Below are 17,986 nucleotides of genomic sequence, written 5' to 3' on the forward strand. Positions count from 1 at the left end.
GTAAGATTAGACTTTTTCCTTTTATTATTTTTTTATTTTTTAATATCAATTTATTTAAATTTTTGAAATGAGAAGCATCCTCTTAATGAAAAGCTGTAATCTAATACAATGATGAAATATATGTAAGTGTAGTTATTCTTCAGCGAATTAGAATCTTTTTTAAAACCATAAGTATTAGTGGTTGTTTTCATCACATATAAAATGAACAATAGAATTTAATTAAGAAAAAGATATTGGGCTTTTTCTTATTAAGAATTATCAGTTTCTCATTAAGTAGGCAAAAATTAGAGTAGTACTTTTGCCACTGCTACTAGAACACACAGTAGAATCTGTGGGAAATGCCCTCTGTTCCCATCAGGGCTGCCACTGTCCCAGACCTTACTGCCCTCTTGACAAGTCTTTCTTCTGCTGCTGAATGCCTTTCATCTGCTCCTCCAGATACATTTTCTGCCCTTCCCCCCATGCTGTGCACCTCAGAAAGCTGATTATTAAACTTTGCACCAAATAGACTCACTTGCCCTTTGGCTTTCTGTTAAGTTCATTCAAAAGGAGGCATCGAAGGAGACAAGCAGGTGGAAAGAGAGAGAGGCCAGTGTGTTTATTCCCATGGCTCTCTCTGTGGGGGCTGTGGTTTGACGATAGCTGCTAGGTAGTCCTTTCCTAAGCTTACAGGTCTTTCCAGATTCCAACAACTTCTTGTCATTGTTCTTTCAGGAGTGCAGTGACCTCCTGTTGTTGCCAAACCTAGGGTTGATTTCCCTTGATCCTACTCACACCCTTGTAAATAGTCCAGTCCTTAAACTATCTGGAATCAGCCCTTTTGAGTGTGTGCTCTGTTTTCTTCCCACATGCTGGCTGATCGACTCATCTCACCCCTTAAACATGATCGCCTCATTTCTTCAGAGTTCAAGTTGTCAGTAAAAAGATCTACTAACCAAACTTAGATTAATGTGCTAACCGTGCCATGACTTTACTATTTATCTTAGAAAGAAGTTCTAATGTGAGTCATATCTAACAAACCCACCTTTGCCCTCATTTCCTCTACTTGGTTTTATTCATTGTTCCATCCCTCCTTAGCTTTTATTAATTTTTTTAAGTTAGGAAATTAGCAATAACCCAAATACACATTTATTTCCTTTCTCTAATACATAGCTATACTAAATATATATTTCCCTATATGATTTATTTTTCCTAAATTATAGTTTAAGGTCAAAATTTAAGATTTGTAATGGGTATGATTAAGGATGAAAATCACAGAAGTACTACCAATAACGTGGAGAAAGGGAGAAACAGAGAGAGGATCTGCCAGAGTTTGTATTCGCAAGGCCATCTCCTTACTTTCTGTGAGCATAGGGCCATGTATGCCCCACCACAGAAGCACAGATGTTTAGGCTGAGAAGTCAGCCTCTCCTAGTACAGGAGTCCGCACCCAGTACATAGGTTGTTATCCTGCTTTTGCTCAAGTGTTCTCAGTGACAAAGAGCTTGTCTCATAAGTCAACCCATTTGTTCTGGAAATTCCATTAGGAGATGCTCCTGGTGTATTGATTCAAAGATTTCTCTCTGCAGACCCACATAGCCCTCTGAGGCATGCAGACCAATCTGTGTCCACTCCATGGAGAGGGTGATGGCAACTGGGTGCCTCCCCTGCCGTCGCACCCCGGGCTCTCTTCAAATCCAGACAGCCCGAGTTCCTGGGCATTCCTCACACAACACCCCTGCTAGAGCAGGACTCTCAGAACCAGACAAAAGTCTGCAAGTGAGGAATGATCGATGTAAAATACGGTTGACGTCCCATGTCCTCTTTCAGATATCTGACCTCCATTTCTGCGCTGTGTGTCTCAGGGCTTGGCAGCAGCTGTGTCCTCTCTGAGGCACATGGAATTTGGGATCAACTGAAACCCTAAGACATCATGGGCTGAAGCTAGGTTTCCTCTTCCTGCACTTTTATATTTGGCAATTTAAATCCCAGTTCCAAGATTGACATTTATCTCTCCACAATTTCTTCTTCTTAGACTGGACCTATTTGTTTAAGCCCATGGAGACTTTTGTGACTCTCAGATTCTGTCAGATGATGTATTAGTTATTTCTCCCAGGTTTGTGCTCCCAGCAATAAAAATAGCATTTCTTTGACAGCTTAAATCAACAGTATATCACTCTTATGCAGAATGTAATTTAGAGAATTTAGATAGGTTAGCCACCATTTTAAGTCGTTTTATTTTGGAGGGGTGAAAACTGTCATTTTAGAGCTTATGTAACTAGCTCTTGTCACCAAAAACTAAAAATACAGGAGGCTTGGAACTCTCAAAAGTAAGATTATAGGCACCTACCCATACAGAACTTAGTGAATTATTTCAGTCCCCATCAGTTTTGTGGCATGGATGTTAACATCTTACTGACTTTTTTTTGGCCCAAATTTAGAGTTTGTACAAACTTGCCAACGAAGAAGCGAAGAAGAAAGGCTACGACCTGCGGAGTGACGCCATCCCGATCGTGGCGGCCAAGGCCTCCAGGGACATTGCCAGTGATGTGAGTTGTCAGTTGTGTTCCAAGGATGTGATCCATCAGAGATGACATTCTCACTAAACTAAATCTTTGAAAAGAACTTTTCTGGCCCTTTGAAAATATATCCTGATGTGTTTGTGTGGGATTTTTGAAAAACCTAATTTTAAGGGAAGCAAAAAATGTGATATTCATAAGAGGTGTTTGTAAACTTTAGGACACAGAATCTTCCATTACAACCAGTCCACAGAGAGAGGAAAATCCATGGTGTGGAAGTTGTTAGAGGGGGCTGCAGGCTTGGAGTTGCTTGTATAAAAAGTATCACAGTGCTTACAGAAAGTGTAACTCAAAAACTTAAGTTCTCTCAGTGAGAATCAGGGCTTGGCTTAATGTAACATTTTATTACACTATTTTAAAAATGTATATGACACTTGCCTTACAATCCACTATTATAGGGTTACTGAAAGAAGATCTGAACCAGTGATGGTTACTAACCTAAGCTCATACCCTTAACAATAGCTCCTGGCTGTGTAGCTCATGCCTCCCAGAATAAAACCATCATCTTTTCCTGGGGACTCAGGGCATTTTCAAGGAACAGACCACTGCTCTAAAACTTGAGACCCAGTATTCAGGAATGTGGAAACACACTGTGCACTGCCCTTTCTATTGGGAAACCATGTTAATGACTCACTTTAGTTTATGTATGTTGGACTTCCCGTACAAATGGATTTATTCCAACAATAATAAACAATGAAATAATAATAACCAAAAGTACTGATAACTCTGTACTAAAAGTTTTGCATGTATTATTTTACTTACTCCCCATAATTATCCTAGGATAATAAACCCTAATAAATAGTGTTACCATTGCCCCTTCACAGATTGCTTAAGGAGCTTGTCCAAAATCAAACTTGGTGGTGGAGTTGAAACACTAGGCACACTCATTCCTTTCCATGGTACCATGTTGCCTCTTGCTGACTCATCTACACTTTCTCAGCTTTCTTTAAGACTAAGAAGCATGTATTTTAGACAACTGGCTCAGGTTACAGGACAAAGCCATTGGACATAGAACAATGAAAACATTGTTGGCCCATGAGGAACTGTGACTTTGTTAGGAACATGCTCTGTGCAGTTAGGCTGCTGCAAAGGCTTAACCAAAACAATTAGTTTCAAAGTGATGCCAAGCATTTGCCACCACCAGTGAATGAATGGATCCATTATGAAAAAGTAAATTCCCTCTGTTGCTACTGCTCATAGCCCTTGACCTAGAGTACTGCCCCCACAACCAGTCATGTCATTACTTACTAAACACACCAAGTCACCAAGTGCTTCCTTTTCCTGACATACTTTTGGTGCATAAAATCCATTTCTCCAAGGTTCAAATGGCCTCTTCCCCACTTCCACCAGTAATGCCTCCCCACTGTGTGTGCTTCCTGCCTCCAGAACTGTTATTACCAGGCTATAAGTGATTTAGGGTATACACTACATTTATACTGATTACACCTATTACTGGTTACCTCTATGAACTTCTATGAAGTCAAGGTACTGGCTTGAGTTAGTGTTTATTAGCAAATATCAAGTTACAACTGAGATGTAAGCAAGATGATTTTCTATAGACTTGGGGCCTCTAAGATTTACAATAAAAACCTAATTTGTACATTTTCATCTCAGTACAAATACAAAGATGGTTACCGCAAGCAACTTGGCCACCACATTGGAGCCCGGGACATTAAGGATGACCCCAAAATGATGTGGTCCATGCACGTGGCCAAGATCCAGAGTGACAGGGAGTACAAGAAGGACTTTGAGAAGTGGAAGACCAAGTTCAGCAGCCCCGTGGACATGCTGGGGGTGGTCCTGGCCAAGAAGTGCCAGACATTAGTGAGTGACGTGGACTACAAGAACTACCTGCACCAGTGGACGTGCCTGCCGGACCAGAACGACGTCATCCACGCTCGGCAGGCCTATGAAATTCAGAGCGACGTGAGTATACCTTCTATCCAACAGATCTGTGTGTACAAATAAACTATACAAAAATTATTCTTTGTATACAATTAATGGCCTACCCAAACTAGGATTTACTAATTAATATTTAAATATTTGATATTTGAGTCAGTGTGTAGTTTTATGACTTTATTGTGAATATGTTAATAGGTTTTATAAGGAAGTAAAGTATATTAACTGGATTTGATCTTATCAAAGTAAAACTGGAATTAAGCAAATTTAGAATTCAGAGCTCACCAGAGGAAGACATTTTTTATTCTTTTAAAGGGAAAAGTACACATTTTAATTTTTTAAATTACTCTGATATTGGTTTTTATTTAGTTCTCCTTACAAAACAAATGAGGCCATAATTAACAGAATACTAATATCTGCTACATTACTACATGCTATACTTCTAAATGGTATTCTTATGAAATAATTAAAAAAGCCACTGTGCCTGGAATCTGTTGGATCATTTAGTGACCCTTCCTCCTCTTAGCAGGGCTCTCTGTGTGGAAGGCTCACATGGTAATGGCAGACCTAGGACCTGTGAGAAGCAGATGCACCCTCTTAAAACAGTGTGAAAAGCCCATTTCCTGCAGCATATATTTTATAAATGTTTGAAGGAATTATTAAATATTAGAGGGCTTTGGAGAATAAAGCAAATTAATAACAATTATACATTAATTGGCTTTTCCTAGAAACTGTATAGCCCACCTGTGAAAACTCCCACATCTGGTCTGTAACTTTTGACATACAGAACCCTGTGCCTTGAAATTCTTTCCAAAAAGAAAGGCATTGCCTGCACCGGAAAGGTAGTTAAAAATGGTTAGTGTCATGCATAGTGTGACAACATTGACAGACTGCTTGCGTTTGTCTGTTCAGTACTTTTCAAGATTGCTGCCCTCACACTGTGTGTGATACACTCAGAAATGTGAGAAGCATCTGAACGTTAAAATGCCCTCTAGGTGTATAAAATGTTATTGTTTTCATCTTTCCTGTTGTTATATAGGGGGCAATAACTACTCAGCATAAGGCAAATCCAATAAGCTTTTTGTCTACACTGCAAAATACCAGTGTATTTTTCTACTTCATTGTTACAAGTAAAATCCTTCAAATGACTCAGGCAAAGGTTTAGTCCCATAGTCATGAAATAGTTATGAATATTTAATGGCACACAAAATTATTGTTAATAAATATTTTTATTTTTTATTTATTCTTTCAACTGCTGTTTACATTCAATATTATTTTGTATTAGTTTCAGGTGTGTGGATAACATAGTGGTTAGACAATTATACATTTTACAGTGATCCCCCTGATATTTCCAGTGCCCACCTGGCACCATACATAGTTATTGTACTATTAGTTACTATTTTTCCTATGCTGTATTTTACACCCCATGACTATTTTGTAACTACCAATATGTACTTCTCAATTTCTTCACCTTTTTCACCCAGTCCTCCAACCCCCTCCCCTCTGACAACCATAAGCCTGCTCTCTGTATCTATGAGTCTGTTTCTGTTTATAAAAATCTTCAACACAGAGTAAAGTGAGAAAGATATGAAAAGATATGAAAAGATGATTCTGGAAAGGAGTCCATATTTCCCATCCTGAGAACTTGGTGGGGAAGAGACTGGGCCCAGGACCAATGAAACTGCCCATTACTGTCCTGAATCTCGGACAGCCTTACAGCTGTCCAAGCTCTGCCCCAGGGCATCAGGGGTTCTACCTCATCGTCTTCATGATTATGTTTTAACTTCTTTCTCTCTCTCTCTTTTTAAAAATAAGAACATTATAGATATTTTGAAATATAATAAAAATATATCGATGGCAATAGTAATCCAACCACTCCTGCTTATGTAATTTCTCACACAATATATCTACATAATGTATGTGCTATTCTTTCATTTAATATTATACTAATGACATTTCTACAAGTCATCAGTATTCTTAAAAATATGACTTTTAATAGCAGCAGACTATTTCACTTGACTACGGCTAACATTTATTTACTGATAACCCATTGCTGGACATATATGTGGCTTCTCGCACTCTGGCTCGGCATTCTTCTCCTTTGCTCATGAACACCACATCACCGAACTGACTGACAGGAGATGTTAGTTTGGATCACTCCTCCCCTAACAACTTGAAATATCTGAATCACTTTTGTTATGGCCAGGAGACATTTTGGCGTCATTTTTTAACATAGTTCCTCTTTTCATCAGCCTAATACTTGTTTTCTATGAAGAGCAGCAACAACCAGAATTGTACTTTATTACTAATTTCATTTCCATCTTTACCCTAAATCTTTTGATTTGCTGAAGAGTTTTTGCCTTTTTCCTCTTCACAGAATGTATACAAGTCTGATCTCCAGTGGATGAAAGGCATCGGCTGGGTCCCCATTGGGTCTCTGGACGTGGTCAAGTGCAAGAGAGCTGGAGAGATACTGAGTGACAACATCTACCGCCAGCCTCCTGACAAGTTTAAATTCACCAGTGTGACCGATTCCCTGGAGCAGGTGCTGGCCAAGAACAACGCCATCACCATGAACAAGGTGAGCCTCAGCTGCCCCAAGCTTCTCCAGGGTGCCAAATGGTGTCACAACCCTTTAATGACCAGTGGAGTTATAATCATCCATGAAACTATGGGGTCACATTTACCTCCTAAATTACATACTTGAAAGCCTCTAAATAATTTCTGTGATTCCTGGTTTTAACCTTGATAACCAGCACTAAGACTCAAATCTCCAACTGAATATCTTTATTCAAATCTGGTTTATTTTCCTTCATTAGAACAATAACATCCTGTTTTAATCTGACACTTTGTAATTCTTATTTCAAATGGTTTTCTATAAACATCTTTCTTGACAGCGTTTATATACAGAGGCCTGGGACAAAGACAAGACTCAAATTCATATAATGCCTGACACTCCAGAGATTCTGTTGGCAAGACAGAACAAAGTCAACTACAGTGAGGTAGGAGCAAAAGTCTGTGGCACTACACTTCTTTTGTTGTTTTTGTTGCAACTGTTTGTTTTTCTACACTTTTGTGGAGGTGTTCAATTGTGATGGCGCGTGTGGCTCCGTGATGTGAGCACTCAGCCCATCCAACCTCTCAATCTGGCTTGCACATCATAGGCTATCAGATTCTACAGACAAAGTGAACTCACATTCTCCCTTCACTTTATGGCCACTGCTAGTGTGAATTAGTGGACTGAGTAGTATTTTTGACATTTCCAAGAGGTAGGATAGCCAAATAAAATTCTGGATAAATATTTATACTAAAATATTATTTGTTGTTTATCTGAAATTCAAGTTCAACTGGTCATGCTATCCTTTTATTTGCTAAATCTGGCAACCTAGTAAGGCTGCTCTAATAATATGCATCTCTTCCCCACCTGGATCCTCAGTAAAACTGAGAAGTAAAACTAAGGAGTAGAAATGAAATTCAAAATATCACATTTTTTACTGCTAAAGTTAAGTTCAAGGACACATTTGTATAAGAGGCAGACCACCTGCTAACTAAACTGAAGAACTGGGCTCCTCATCCAGGCACAGGCCACATGGGAGCAGGACAATCAGCTCCACCCCTCCCAGGGGTGAGGTCCTGCTCGGAGCCCAGAGAAGCTCCTGCTTGGAGTTTGTTCCTAGAGGGAGCAGTTTAGGGCTGACCTGGGCCTGTCCAGGTATCCCATCCCTACCTGGGAGATAAATCAGTAAATCACTATACCTCTCCAGGGACAGAGCACATAAAGGCACAGTGAAAGGAGTAAAGCCTGAGAAAATAATGGAGCTCCTTCAGTAGAAAGAAAACCTCAGGCATGAAAAGAAGTACTCTCCATTAACAACACTGATTACTTTTTTTTAAACTAAAATGCAATTTTATAGGTGCATGTTTTACTAATATGATACAGCTAAAGTCTAGAATCAAAGTTTTTTTAAAACCAAGTTGTCTACATTTTAAATTGGATTTCAATCTTTTTCTTGTTTTTTAAATGTTATAAAATATTACATGATTGTCAAAATTGCCAAAAGTAAAGAAATGAGTAAAAGTATATAAATATATATATATATACATTCACACATACTCATATATACATGAGGTCTGCCCAGAAGGTACCCAACCATGTAATACTGAAAAGTAGAGACATTTACTGAAGAAGATAGAAGACACAAGAAACACTGTACATAGGACAATGACACCTCAGTCCCCCTTCAAAGTGGCCACCTTGGGACCTCACGCAGTTCTCCCAGTTGCCATCAGCTGCCCAGTCATAGTTTCCTGAATTTCACTGACAGTCTGAAATCTCTTCCCTTTCAAAGGTGGCTTTAGTTTTGGGAAAAGCCAGAAATCACAAGGCACCAAATCTGGGATGCAGGGGGGCTGAGTCACTTGGATGATTTGATGTTTCACCAAAAAACTCGGCATGAGACGTGATGCACAAGTAGATGCATTGCTGTGATGAAGCTGCCAGTCACCAGTTGCCCGTAGCTGTGGCCTTCTGGATCATCCAAATTATTTCTGCAGAAGAATGTTCAAGCTTAATACAAAATTGGATGCAGATTTGTTGCTCTAGTCACTCAGCCATTTTGAGTGCAAAGCCACACAGTACACATGCTCACTCAACATTGTTTACCACCCCCGCTGACTAGTACAGCGAAGTCATCATTGGTTACACACGTGCATTCTAGTTCATTCTCCTTGGCTGTTAGGTTAAACTGATATCATGCAAACTGTTCTCATTATATTAACAATGGCTGGACTTTTTCTGCACAAACCTCATATTTCTAAACAAAGAAATTAAGCATTGTTCTGCAATTTCTTTTTTTCTCTTAGAAATATGTATAGCTGGATGTTTTGTCCATCCATTTATATTATGATCACATTAATCAATGTTGGTATGCATAATATATCATTTAATCTACGTGATATATATTGATCTATTACATATCATTGTAGATTAATAATAGATTAGTATATAAACCTATGCTATATAATAGATTAACACATCTACTTTAATGCTCACTCATTTGTTTCTAATGCTATATAGTTTTTTTAAATAAGATACAGTGTATTTATTTTTAATATTGGTAGAATTTTTTATTGTTTCCAGAGCCTTTTCTTTTCTAAATGGTGTGGTGTGTCATTTGATAATCTCTAAGTGGTCACTGTCAGACCTTTGCTCTAGCTCTGACTTTCTTTCTGTAGACTCTGTACAAACTTGCCAACGAAGAAGCAAAGAAGAAAGGCTACGACTTGCGGAGTGACGCCATCCCGATCGTGGCAGCTAAGGCCTCCAGGGACATCGCCAGTGACGTAAGTAACACCACTCCATGTATGTACGTGGCTGGATGGGGTCAGGGCTCCTCATGGTCATCATTACAACAGAAAGATGCAGCTGGATGCCAGTTCAAGCACATTTATTGTGATTTAAATGAAACAATGTTTTTCCGTTGGAAAAGCTGTTTTGCATTTTTAACTTCAAAAGACTTGAATATTCAGGTCCCATTGGGAGAGGGTGTCCTAATCTTTAGTATAAAATTGAATTTGAATCTAAAGTTTTTCCTGCCTATGATTATGAGACATTATCTCCATATTTTGAGCACATGGCCTATGCAGAAATAAGAAAATGCCAGAAAAGTTTAAAAAATAACTTGGTTACATATATTGGTTCAACATCAGAAAAAGGCCTGGTTACAGTTAGGTCTAGGGAAACACACCTTTCCCCAAACCTGCTCTGGACTTCTGTCAACTCTTTCTTTGAAAAACTATCTTATGTGCTTCCTTTTGAGTTCTTTTTAAATGAAAACAGAAAAGCAAAGGCAAACACCTCAAAACAACGAAACGGTGAGCCTGACTCTTCTTCCCGCTGTCTCTGAAGGAAGTGGGTCCTAAATATACATTAGGATTTGTGTGACATTGTCACCTCAAGTGGACAGAAAATGTCCAGAGTCAGCATTTACCACCACTTCCAACAATATGCTTTCTTGTAGTTGTATAATTTATTTTCTCACTTGAGGAACCCGAGCAAACCTTAGCAAAATTTGATTTTTGACAGAGCAAGAAGCACATGGTGAGAAAACCAGGCCCGTCCATTTCAGGGAAATGTCCAGTCAGTGGAATTCAGCAGAGCCAGATTGGGGAGGGGCAGTATATAGTCTGGAGGGTGAAATGGTACCTGTGGACTCAGGAGTAGCATTCTCAAAACCATATGTAAAACTTCTGGGTTAGTGACTGTACTGGCCCAAGTTGAAGCAAAGGTAGCATACAATTCTAACTGATTTTCTTAGAAGTGTTGCTGCTTTTATTTCCAGGGACTTAATGTCTGCAAACCCTAAAACTGTGCAGTTTGGCACATCTTCCCATTTGAGTGCTTTTGTGAAGCCTAATCAGAGTTTAGGATGAGGAGATAAATTCATATTCAGATTACATTTCTCTCCAAGAATTACCAGTTTCAAAATAATAAACTTTAACATTAATAAGACATTGAGCTTTTTATTTTTATTTTTAAAATGACTGATTTTATTTCAGTACAAATACAAAGATGGATACCGCAAGCAGCTTGGCCACCACATTGGAGCCCGCAACATCAAAGATGACCCCAAGATGATGTGGTCCATGCACGTGGCCAAGATCCAGAGTGACAGGGAGTACAAGAAGGACTTTGAGAAGTGGAAGACCAAGTTCAGCAGCCCCGTGGACATGCTGGGGGTGGTCCTGGCCAAGAAGTGCCAGACATTAGTGAGTGACGTGGACTACAAGAACTACCTGCACCAGTGGACGTGCCTGCCGGACCAGAACGACGTCATCCATGCTCGGCAGGCCTATGAAATTCAGAGCGACGTGAGTACTGAGACCTGTTAAATACCACCGGTAACCACACTCATGATAGTAACGCAGCAATGTTCCATGGGTGTGCCACAAGATTTTTTGAAACATGTAATACCTGACTATTTTGTTAGGGGCATTCACCTCTTTTCCCTTAGATTGTCAAATAAAAAATGACAACATCCAGCACAACAATAGCTGTCTGATGTGAATGAATCAAAATTATACCTATTTTTTTGTCAGATCAACAAAAAGTACATTTTTGATGTACTGCAGAATTTTAGTAATTAGTTAATGTGTGCCATGAGATGAAAAAGTTTGAAAATCACTGTACTAATACATAGATAACAGTCTAAGATTAGGTAGAGCTCTCAGAAAGAATAATGTTTTTTTTCTCCTCACGCCTCATTCACTGTGCTATACTTTTCTTTCAGAGAGGACATAATATTTTAAAAGAGAAAGACATGAAATTTGCCTATCCAAGTTTTCCAGTCTTTTTCTTTCATTTTTAAAATCAGGTGTCATTAACAACTTTAGTAATACTTGCTTTTGTGTTTTCTCACCAGAACATTTATAAATCAGATCTCCAGTGGATGAAAGGCATCGGCTGGGTCCCCATTGGGTCTCTGGACGTGGTCAAGTGCAAGAGAGCTGGAGAGATACTGAGTGACAACATCTACCGCCAGCCTCCTGACAAGTTTAAATTCACCAGTGTGACCGATTCCCTGGAACAGGTGCTGGCCAAGAACAACGCCATCACCATGAACAAGGTGAGCTCCCAGTTTTGGGGAAAGTAAAACAGGGCTATAGGTTCTTGAGAATATTTATAATTAATTAAGTTCATCTTTTTTTTTTATTTAATTGTCATCCTATGTATAGTGATTTGGTTGAGTTCTCTATTCAGTTACATTATTTGTGGGAATTTCTGCTTTAACATCTCTTGGGAAATTCGATTGAGTTAAGAATAGGACAGCTATTTGGTGTGCAAATTGTTTGAAGTCTATGAGAGTTATTATGGTTTGGTATCAATTTTTTTTTCTCATTGGGTACTTACCTAGGTAAGTATATAACAAACAAGTCAAACGTAAATCTCAATACAATTTATAAAAAAGAAATCTAGAGATGGCTAATCCAAGTACAATTGCAGTTAATAAAACGACAAACAAAAGATGAGGAAGGATTTGTTTGTAAGGTCACAGTACATGTGGCTGTCCATATATGCTTCGAAAGAAAATACTTGCCTTTCATTTAGTTGGAATGGAGGTGATTTTGTAACGAGACACATAGTTTTACTATTCATATGTTAGCCTACATTTATATTTAGTAATAATAACCTCATAATATCAAAGAGACTGGAGAATATTGGTCTACTGCACACAGCACAGATAGTGAAGATGCTGGCTTTCAAGTTTGTCAGGATGTCTAAATCAGGAATTTCTGTTTACAGCAAACACTGCACGTCTAATTCACTAACATTTTTATCTCTTACAGCGCTTATACACAGAAGCCTGGGACAAAGACAAAACCCAAGTCCACATCATGCCCGACACACCTGAAATTACGCTGGCAAGACAAAATAAAATAAATTACAGTGAGGTAAGACCACTTATTTTATTTCCTTGATCTGACCACATTGATTTTTTGCTGATGTATAAAGAAAGGTCAAAATTATGGATTTAATTATCATGTGGACCAATTAGTTTAGTTTTATTTCTTATGGCCAATATTCTGCCCTGAAGATATATATAATTATATTCAAAAAGTAGATAGGTAGATAGAGAAATAGATAAACACAAAAATTCTCTATAATGGGGGGGGAAGCTCTCAAAGTCAACTATTAATGATTGAAACAAATTGTAATTTTAATTAAAAAACAATTATTGCTATTTATCAGATTAACACTTGCTTCAAAATTTGTTCCCTGAATTTTTCTTCAGTTACTCATTTGTAAAACAGGATAAAACTGCCTATCTTAAAGAATTTCTGTGATGAACAAATGAGGTTATATGTATATATACACCGAGTCCAGTACAAAGTATTAGTAGTTGCCTAATAACTTTAAATTTTCCCTTCCCATTTAAGTCACTATGAAAATTAGATTTTTAATATGCTCAAAATAACTTGAGGTTTATTTGCAAGAACTAAGAAAATTTTTAAATTTGCCCATTTAGAATTGTCTGAAGATGGTAAAACACACTCTTGCACGCATCGGCTCCAGCTGACTTGTCGCCACGTGTCTCCGAGGTCCGGGGGTACTCCCGCAGAAACAGCTTCTTGCCCAGTTGTTCTTGACAAAGAGTTATCTGGTTTATTGAGGAAGAATTCTGATGTCTTATGTGTCTGTGCATGTGTCTTCCTTTTTAACAAAAGAGGAAAGGTAGACTTTTCTTCAGTTTGAGAACACTGGAAAATTTAAGCACTCATTTCAAGACTTGGCCATATTCATTGTTTCATCCACATTAATTACTTTTGCCTATAAAAATGTAGCCCTAAAGAAGAGGCATACTTATGCCTTTTTAAATTTTATTTAAGGCTGAATATCCTAGTGCAGTTCTGCATCCAAAAGTAGTCTTCCTTTGGCAAAAATACATTTTTAGAGTGAAAGTGAGTACTGCATCTAAAATCTACTACTTCTGTCCTCAGAGCCTTTATCGCCGGGCCATGGAAGAAGCCAAGAAAGAAGGCTACGACTTGAGAAGTGACGCCATTCCCATCGTGGCTGCCAAGGCCTCCAGGGACATTGCCAGTGATGTAAGAGCTGATCAAGTCCCTCCCTTTGTTCCCAACAGGCCAGACCCTGCATATGTTATCACATTACAGGGACACAGCTGGAAGTCTCTTTAGTCACCATCTATCTTATTAACCACCTTTATTTTATAGGCAAATAAGTTGAAGCTTTGACACTGTAGGTGACACACCCCAGATCACAAGCATCATAGAACAAAGCCTGGACTAGAATGTGGTTCCTTTGATTTTTGTCATTTGGGCTTTGCTTAATAAAATTGAGTGCTTTGATTAAAGTTAGATGGACTTATGCTGAGCTTCTCCTAAAACCTCCTGAGCTCTCCTCAGGATACACCTAAGGCAAACATTCCAAGGAAGAAGAGAGTTTCACTGAGTTCTCCCCCATGACTTGAAGAAGGACATAGAATAGCAAAAAAGCTATAAATTCCCTTGCTGAGGGGTGCACAAAATCAATATTCCATTACCCTAAAAATAAAAGCATCAGATTCCTTGACAACTTAATATTAATCTGAGAGTAACAATATTGTCCATTTTTATAGGTTCTTTTTATCATAATAACAACACATAACATAAAATTTACTATCTTACCCTTTATCAAGTGTACAGTTCCTCAGTCTTAAGTATGTTCTCACTGTTTCATCTTGCAAAACTGAAACTCTTTACCCATCAAACAACAAAAACTGCCCAGTTTTAAACTACACCCCAGATTATTTGTGCAGAGATTATTTCTCAGAATGCCCTAGAAAAATAAAATCGATGAACCGTGGAAACGCATCTCAGATGTACCCCTCCACATGACTGACTTCTGAGACACTTTATCACTCTACCTGAGCTCACCCTTTCAATGTTCATTTTTAATCACTTTGTCAACATGTAATTTTTAGCATGATATAAGGGAATTGTCGTAGAGTTAGCCTGTGGGGGTGTGAGACCGAGCACATCATCTTTGACAGATCAGCACGCCCCACTGTGTAGCATCCCGGCTGCAAATGATGAAACTCCCCTAGTACCTTTCCCAGAAAAGCATTGCCACAGAAGGAACAGGAGGAAACAGCTCGTCATTTACTAGGTTCTCTCTTTCAGTACAAATACAAAGAAGCTTATCGTAAGGAATTGGGTCACCTCATTGGTGCCCGAGCAGTACATGATGACCCCAAGATGATGTGGTCCCTTCACATTGCCAAAGTGCTGAGTGACCGCGAGTACAAGAAAGAATTTGAGAAGTACAAGACCAGATACAGCAGCCCAGTGGACATGCTTGGCATCATTTTGGCCAAGAAATGTCAGACCTTGGTCAGTGACGTGGACTATAAACATCTTCTGCATGAGTGGACATGCCTGCCTGACCAGAATGACGTCATCCATGCTCGGAAAGCTTATGACCTGCAGAGTGACGTGAGTACTCCCAATGCGGGTTCTCCATGGCAGAAGCAGCTCTGAGTCATGCCGTGGGCTCTGACTAGTGCCAATGGACTGGAATTTGTTTGTATATTTCTGCATAATATACAACTGAATATTCAAAAACAGTTTCCCACTGGTAGCCCTATAGATTATTTCATAATTTTTCTTCCCCGAAAGCTATAAGTAAAAGAGGAAATGAAGTGTAAATAAATTATCAATTCTGTGCAGGTACATTTCTTCTTGGTAATTTGGGCTTTCTTTGTCTGAGTTAAATGAAAATTAGTCCTCAAAATATATAACTATACACATTTTGGGGCAGAAGTGGTAGAAATGTATGTATATGTGAATGGAGGGTATTATGGAGAGTTAGGACACAGGTATATTATGCTAAATTATTTTAACTTTCATATTTTGTATTTACTGACAGGAAAGTACTAAGACATTCTTATCTTTTTCGTGATTTTGTTGAGCTGTCCACTTGAAACCTGTGTGGTTTTGTGAACCAATGCCACCACAATAAATTCAAGAAAAAATAAAAATAAAGTAAAACAAAATAAAGTTGGTTCTTAAAAAGCAATAGTCTAATTTTTGTTAAAAATTGACTTATCCTATTAAGGGTAAAATAAAAAGAATAATTAAGGAAATGTCTAATATACTACCCTGTGTAAAAGTTTTATAATGCACTCAAGGGTATAACTGTGTCCTTTACATTTAGAAAATTTCTCATAACTCTTGGTATAATGCTCTGTACTAAAAAATGCTTAAAAAACACACACTCATAATTCAATAATGTTTATGAATGAGTGATCTAGGGTGCTGGGAGCCCTACCTGTTCACCAGAAGTTTTGTTGTCTCTCTAGTGTGAGCCATTTTGTGACTGTGAACCTGAAACACTAATGAATAAATGTGTTTCCTGATTTGCAGAATTTGTATAAGGCAGACCTTGAATGGATGAAAGGCATTGGCTGGGTGCCCATTGGCTCCTTGGAAGTTGTTAAAGCCAAGAGGGCCACAGAGATACTGAGTGACAATATCTACCGTCAGCGCCCAGATGCACTGAAATTTACCTGCATAACTGATACACCAGAGCAAGTGCTGGCGAAGAGCAATGCGATAAACATGAATAAGGTGAGTCTTCACCCCTCACGGTTAGGTATCAAAATTCACTGTAGAACAAGGTGAACATTCTGATGTATCACTACATTTTAAAGATTCCTATAGGGTTTATGATACCTTTAAAAATGACTTTTCCATTGTAAAGCCATAGTTACCTATTAATTCTTCAAAATATTAAACTAATGTTAAAAATACTGTGTGCTGTAATTATTTTATAACTACAGATTTTAAACACTACAACCCAATTATACTTTTCAGAGCTGCTACAGAATTTTAATAAGAAACAGTAAAAGCTCTGAGTCCACAAAATAGCAAGCTAAATACTCTTAGAAATAGTAATTTATATACACAAAAGGTAGAAATTTATGCAAATTTAATAATTTTATTTCTACTTTGTATAGAGGAGAGGTGACTGGCAAATAACGCCCCCAAAAATGTCTGTGAACTCCAAAATAATTTTTCTCACTTTTTTTTTCATAGCGCTTATATACTGAAGCCTGGGACAATGATAAGAAAACCATCCATGTCATGCCTGATACTCCAGAAATCATGCTGGCCAAACTCAACAGAATAAACTACAGTGATGTGAGTGAGCTATTGATGTTATAGTGAACAGAAAGGCAAAAGTGAACTGTTGTAACTGTTTCCTTCATGAACTGTTTTGACTAATTTATTATACATACTCCAAACTAACATTAAGAGTAAAAGGCAGTTCTCTCTTGATTCAATTTTGGGCTATGTGTTAGGTCCACAAAGTAGGCCAGCCTTTTAGTGACAGAATATCAAGGAATGAAATTTTTATGGAGAAATATTCCAATAGGAATTATACTACTAAAGCCTTCCCCTACATGTCAGTGAGGGTATCTCGCCATTATTTTATTCAACAGCTATTTACTAGGCAAGCCGTGGCTTGGAACTCACTTGATGGTCAGTGAGTTTTTATGCTCTGCATTATTTTGCTGCTTCATTAAAGTTCTGGTTACCATTTAATGTTATTTGCAAGCATTTTTTAGGCATTTCATTGAGAACCAACGTTTTCATCAAGGCACTGGTTCTGAAACCCTACTTTACAGATAGGTCATGGTCTTTAAGAACAGTCCACGGTAAAATGAGAAAAAAATAAGGACAATGCATTGAGTATTTCATGAATCTAAATATATTCAGTTTTTAAATACTTTCCTTCTTCTTCTTTATTACTAAAATGGCCTTTCTTTAATATTATGGTGGTAATAGTAACTCAGTTTTTTAAACATGTGTTTGTTTGGCCAAACAAAATTTTGGCAACTACATGTGGCTCTCTCCCCCAAATTCTTAAATTTTACCAATCAATAAAATTCCAAAGTTTAGAACATGTGCCTTAAAATACTTAAGTCCTATGAAACCAGGTTTTGTACAAACTCGTCCTAATACTT

General features: G+C 38.1%; 1 protein-coding gene across 25 annotated transcripts in view; it reads left to right on the top strand.

Moving 5' to 3' along the window:
- Window positions 1-17,986, top strand: part of NEB (nebulin) — a 197,436-nt gene that overhangs the window by 81,464 nt on the left and 97,986 nt on the right. For 17 of the 25 annotated variants that reach the window (XM_036023508.1, XM_036023482.1, XM_036023487.1 and 14 more), the window contains exons 64-75: window positions 2,421-2,528; window positions 4,173-4,484; window positions 6,835-7,038; window positions 7,355-7,459; window positions 9,693-9,800; window positions 11,016-11,327; window positions 11,879-12,082; window positions 12,804-12,908; window positions 13,956-14,063; window positions 15,141-15,452; window positions 16,383-16,586; window positions 17,055-17,159. In XM_036023508.1, coding sequence (XP_035879401.1) covers window positions 2,421-2,528; window positions 4,173-4,484; window positions 6,835-7,038; window positions 7,355-7,459; window positions 9,693-9,800; window positions 11,016-11,327; window positions 11,879-12,082; window positions 12,804-12,908; window positions 13,956-14,063; window positions 15,141-15,452; window positions 16,383-16,586; window positions 17,055-17,159 — 2,187 coding nt within the window. The remainder of the gene's footprint in view (window positions 1-2,420; window positions 2,529-4,172; window positions 4,485-6,834; window positions 7,039-7,354; window positions 7,460-9,692; window positions 9,801-11,015; window positions 11,328-11,878; window positions 12,083-12,803; window positions 12,909-13,955; window positions 14,064-15,140; window positions 15,453-16,382; window positions 16,587-17,054; window positions 17,160-17,986) is intronic. The other 8 variants (XM_036023507.1, XM_036023506.1, XM_036023497.1 and 5 more) reach the window with 8 other exon arrangements.

Source organism: Phyllostomus discolor, chromosome 4 (assembly GCF_004126475.2).
Source record: "Phyllostomus discolor isolate MPI-MPIP mPhyDis1 chromosome 4, mPhyDis1.pri.v3, whole genome shotgun sequence".
In the NCBI taxonomy this organism is placed as follows: Eukaryota; Metazoa; Chordata; class Mammalia; order Chiroptera; family Phyllostomidae; genus Phyllostomus; species Phyllostomus discolor.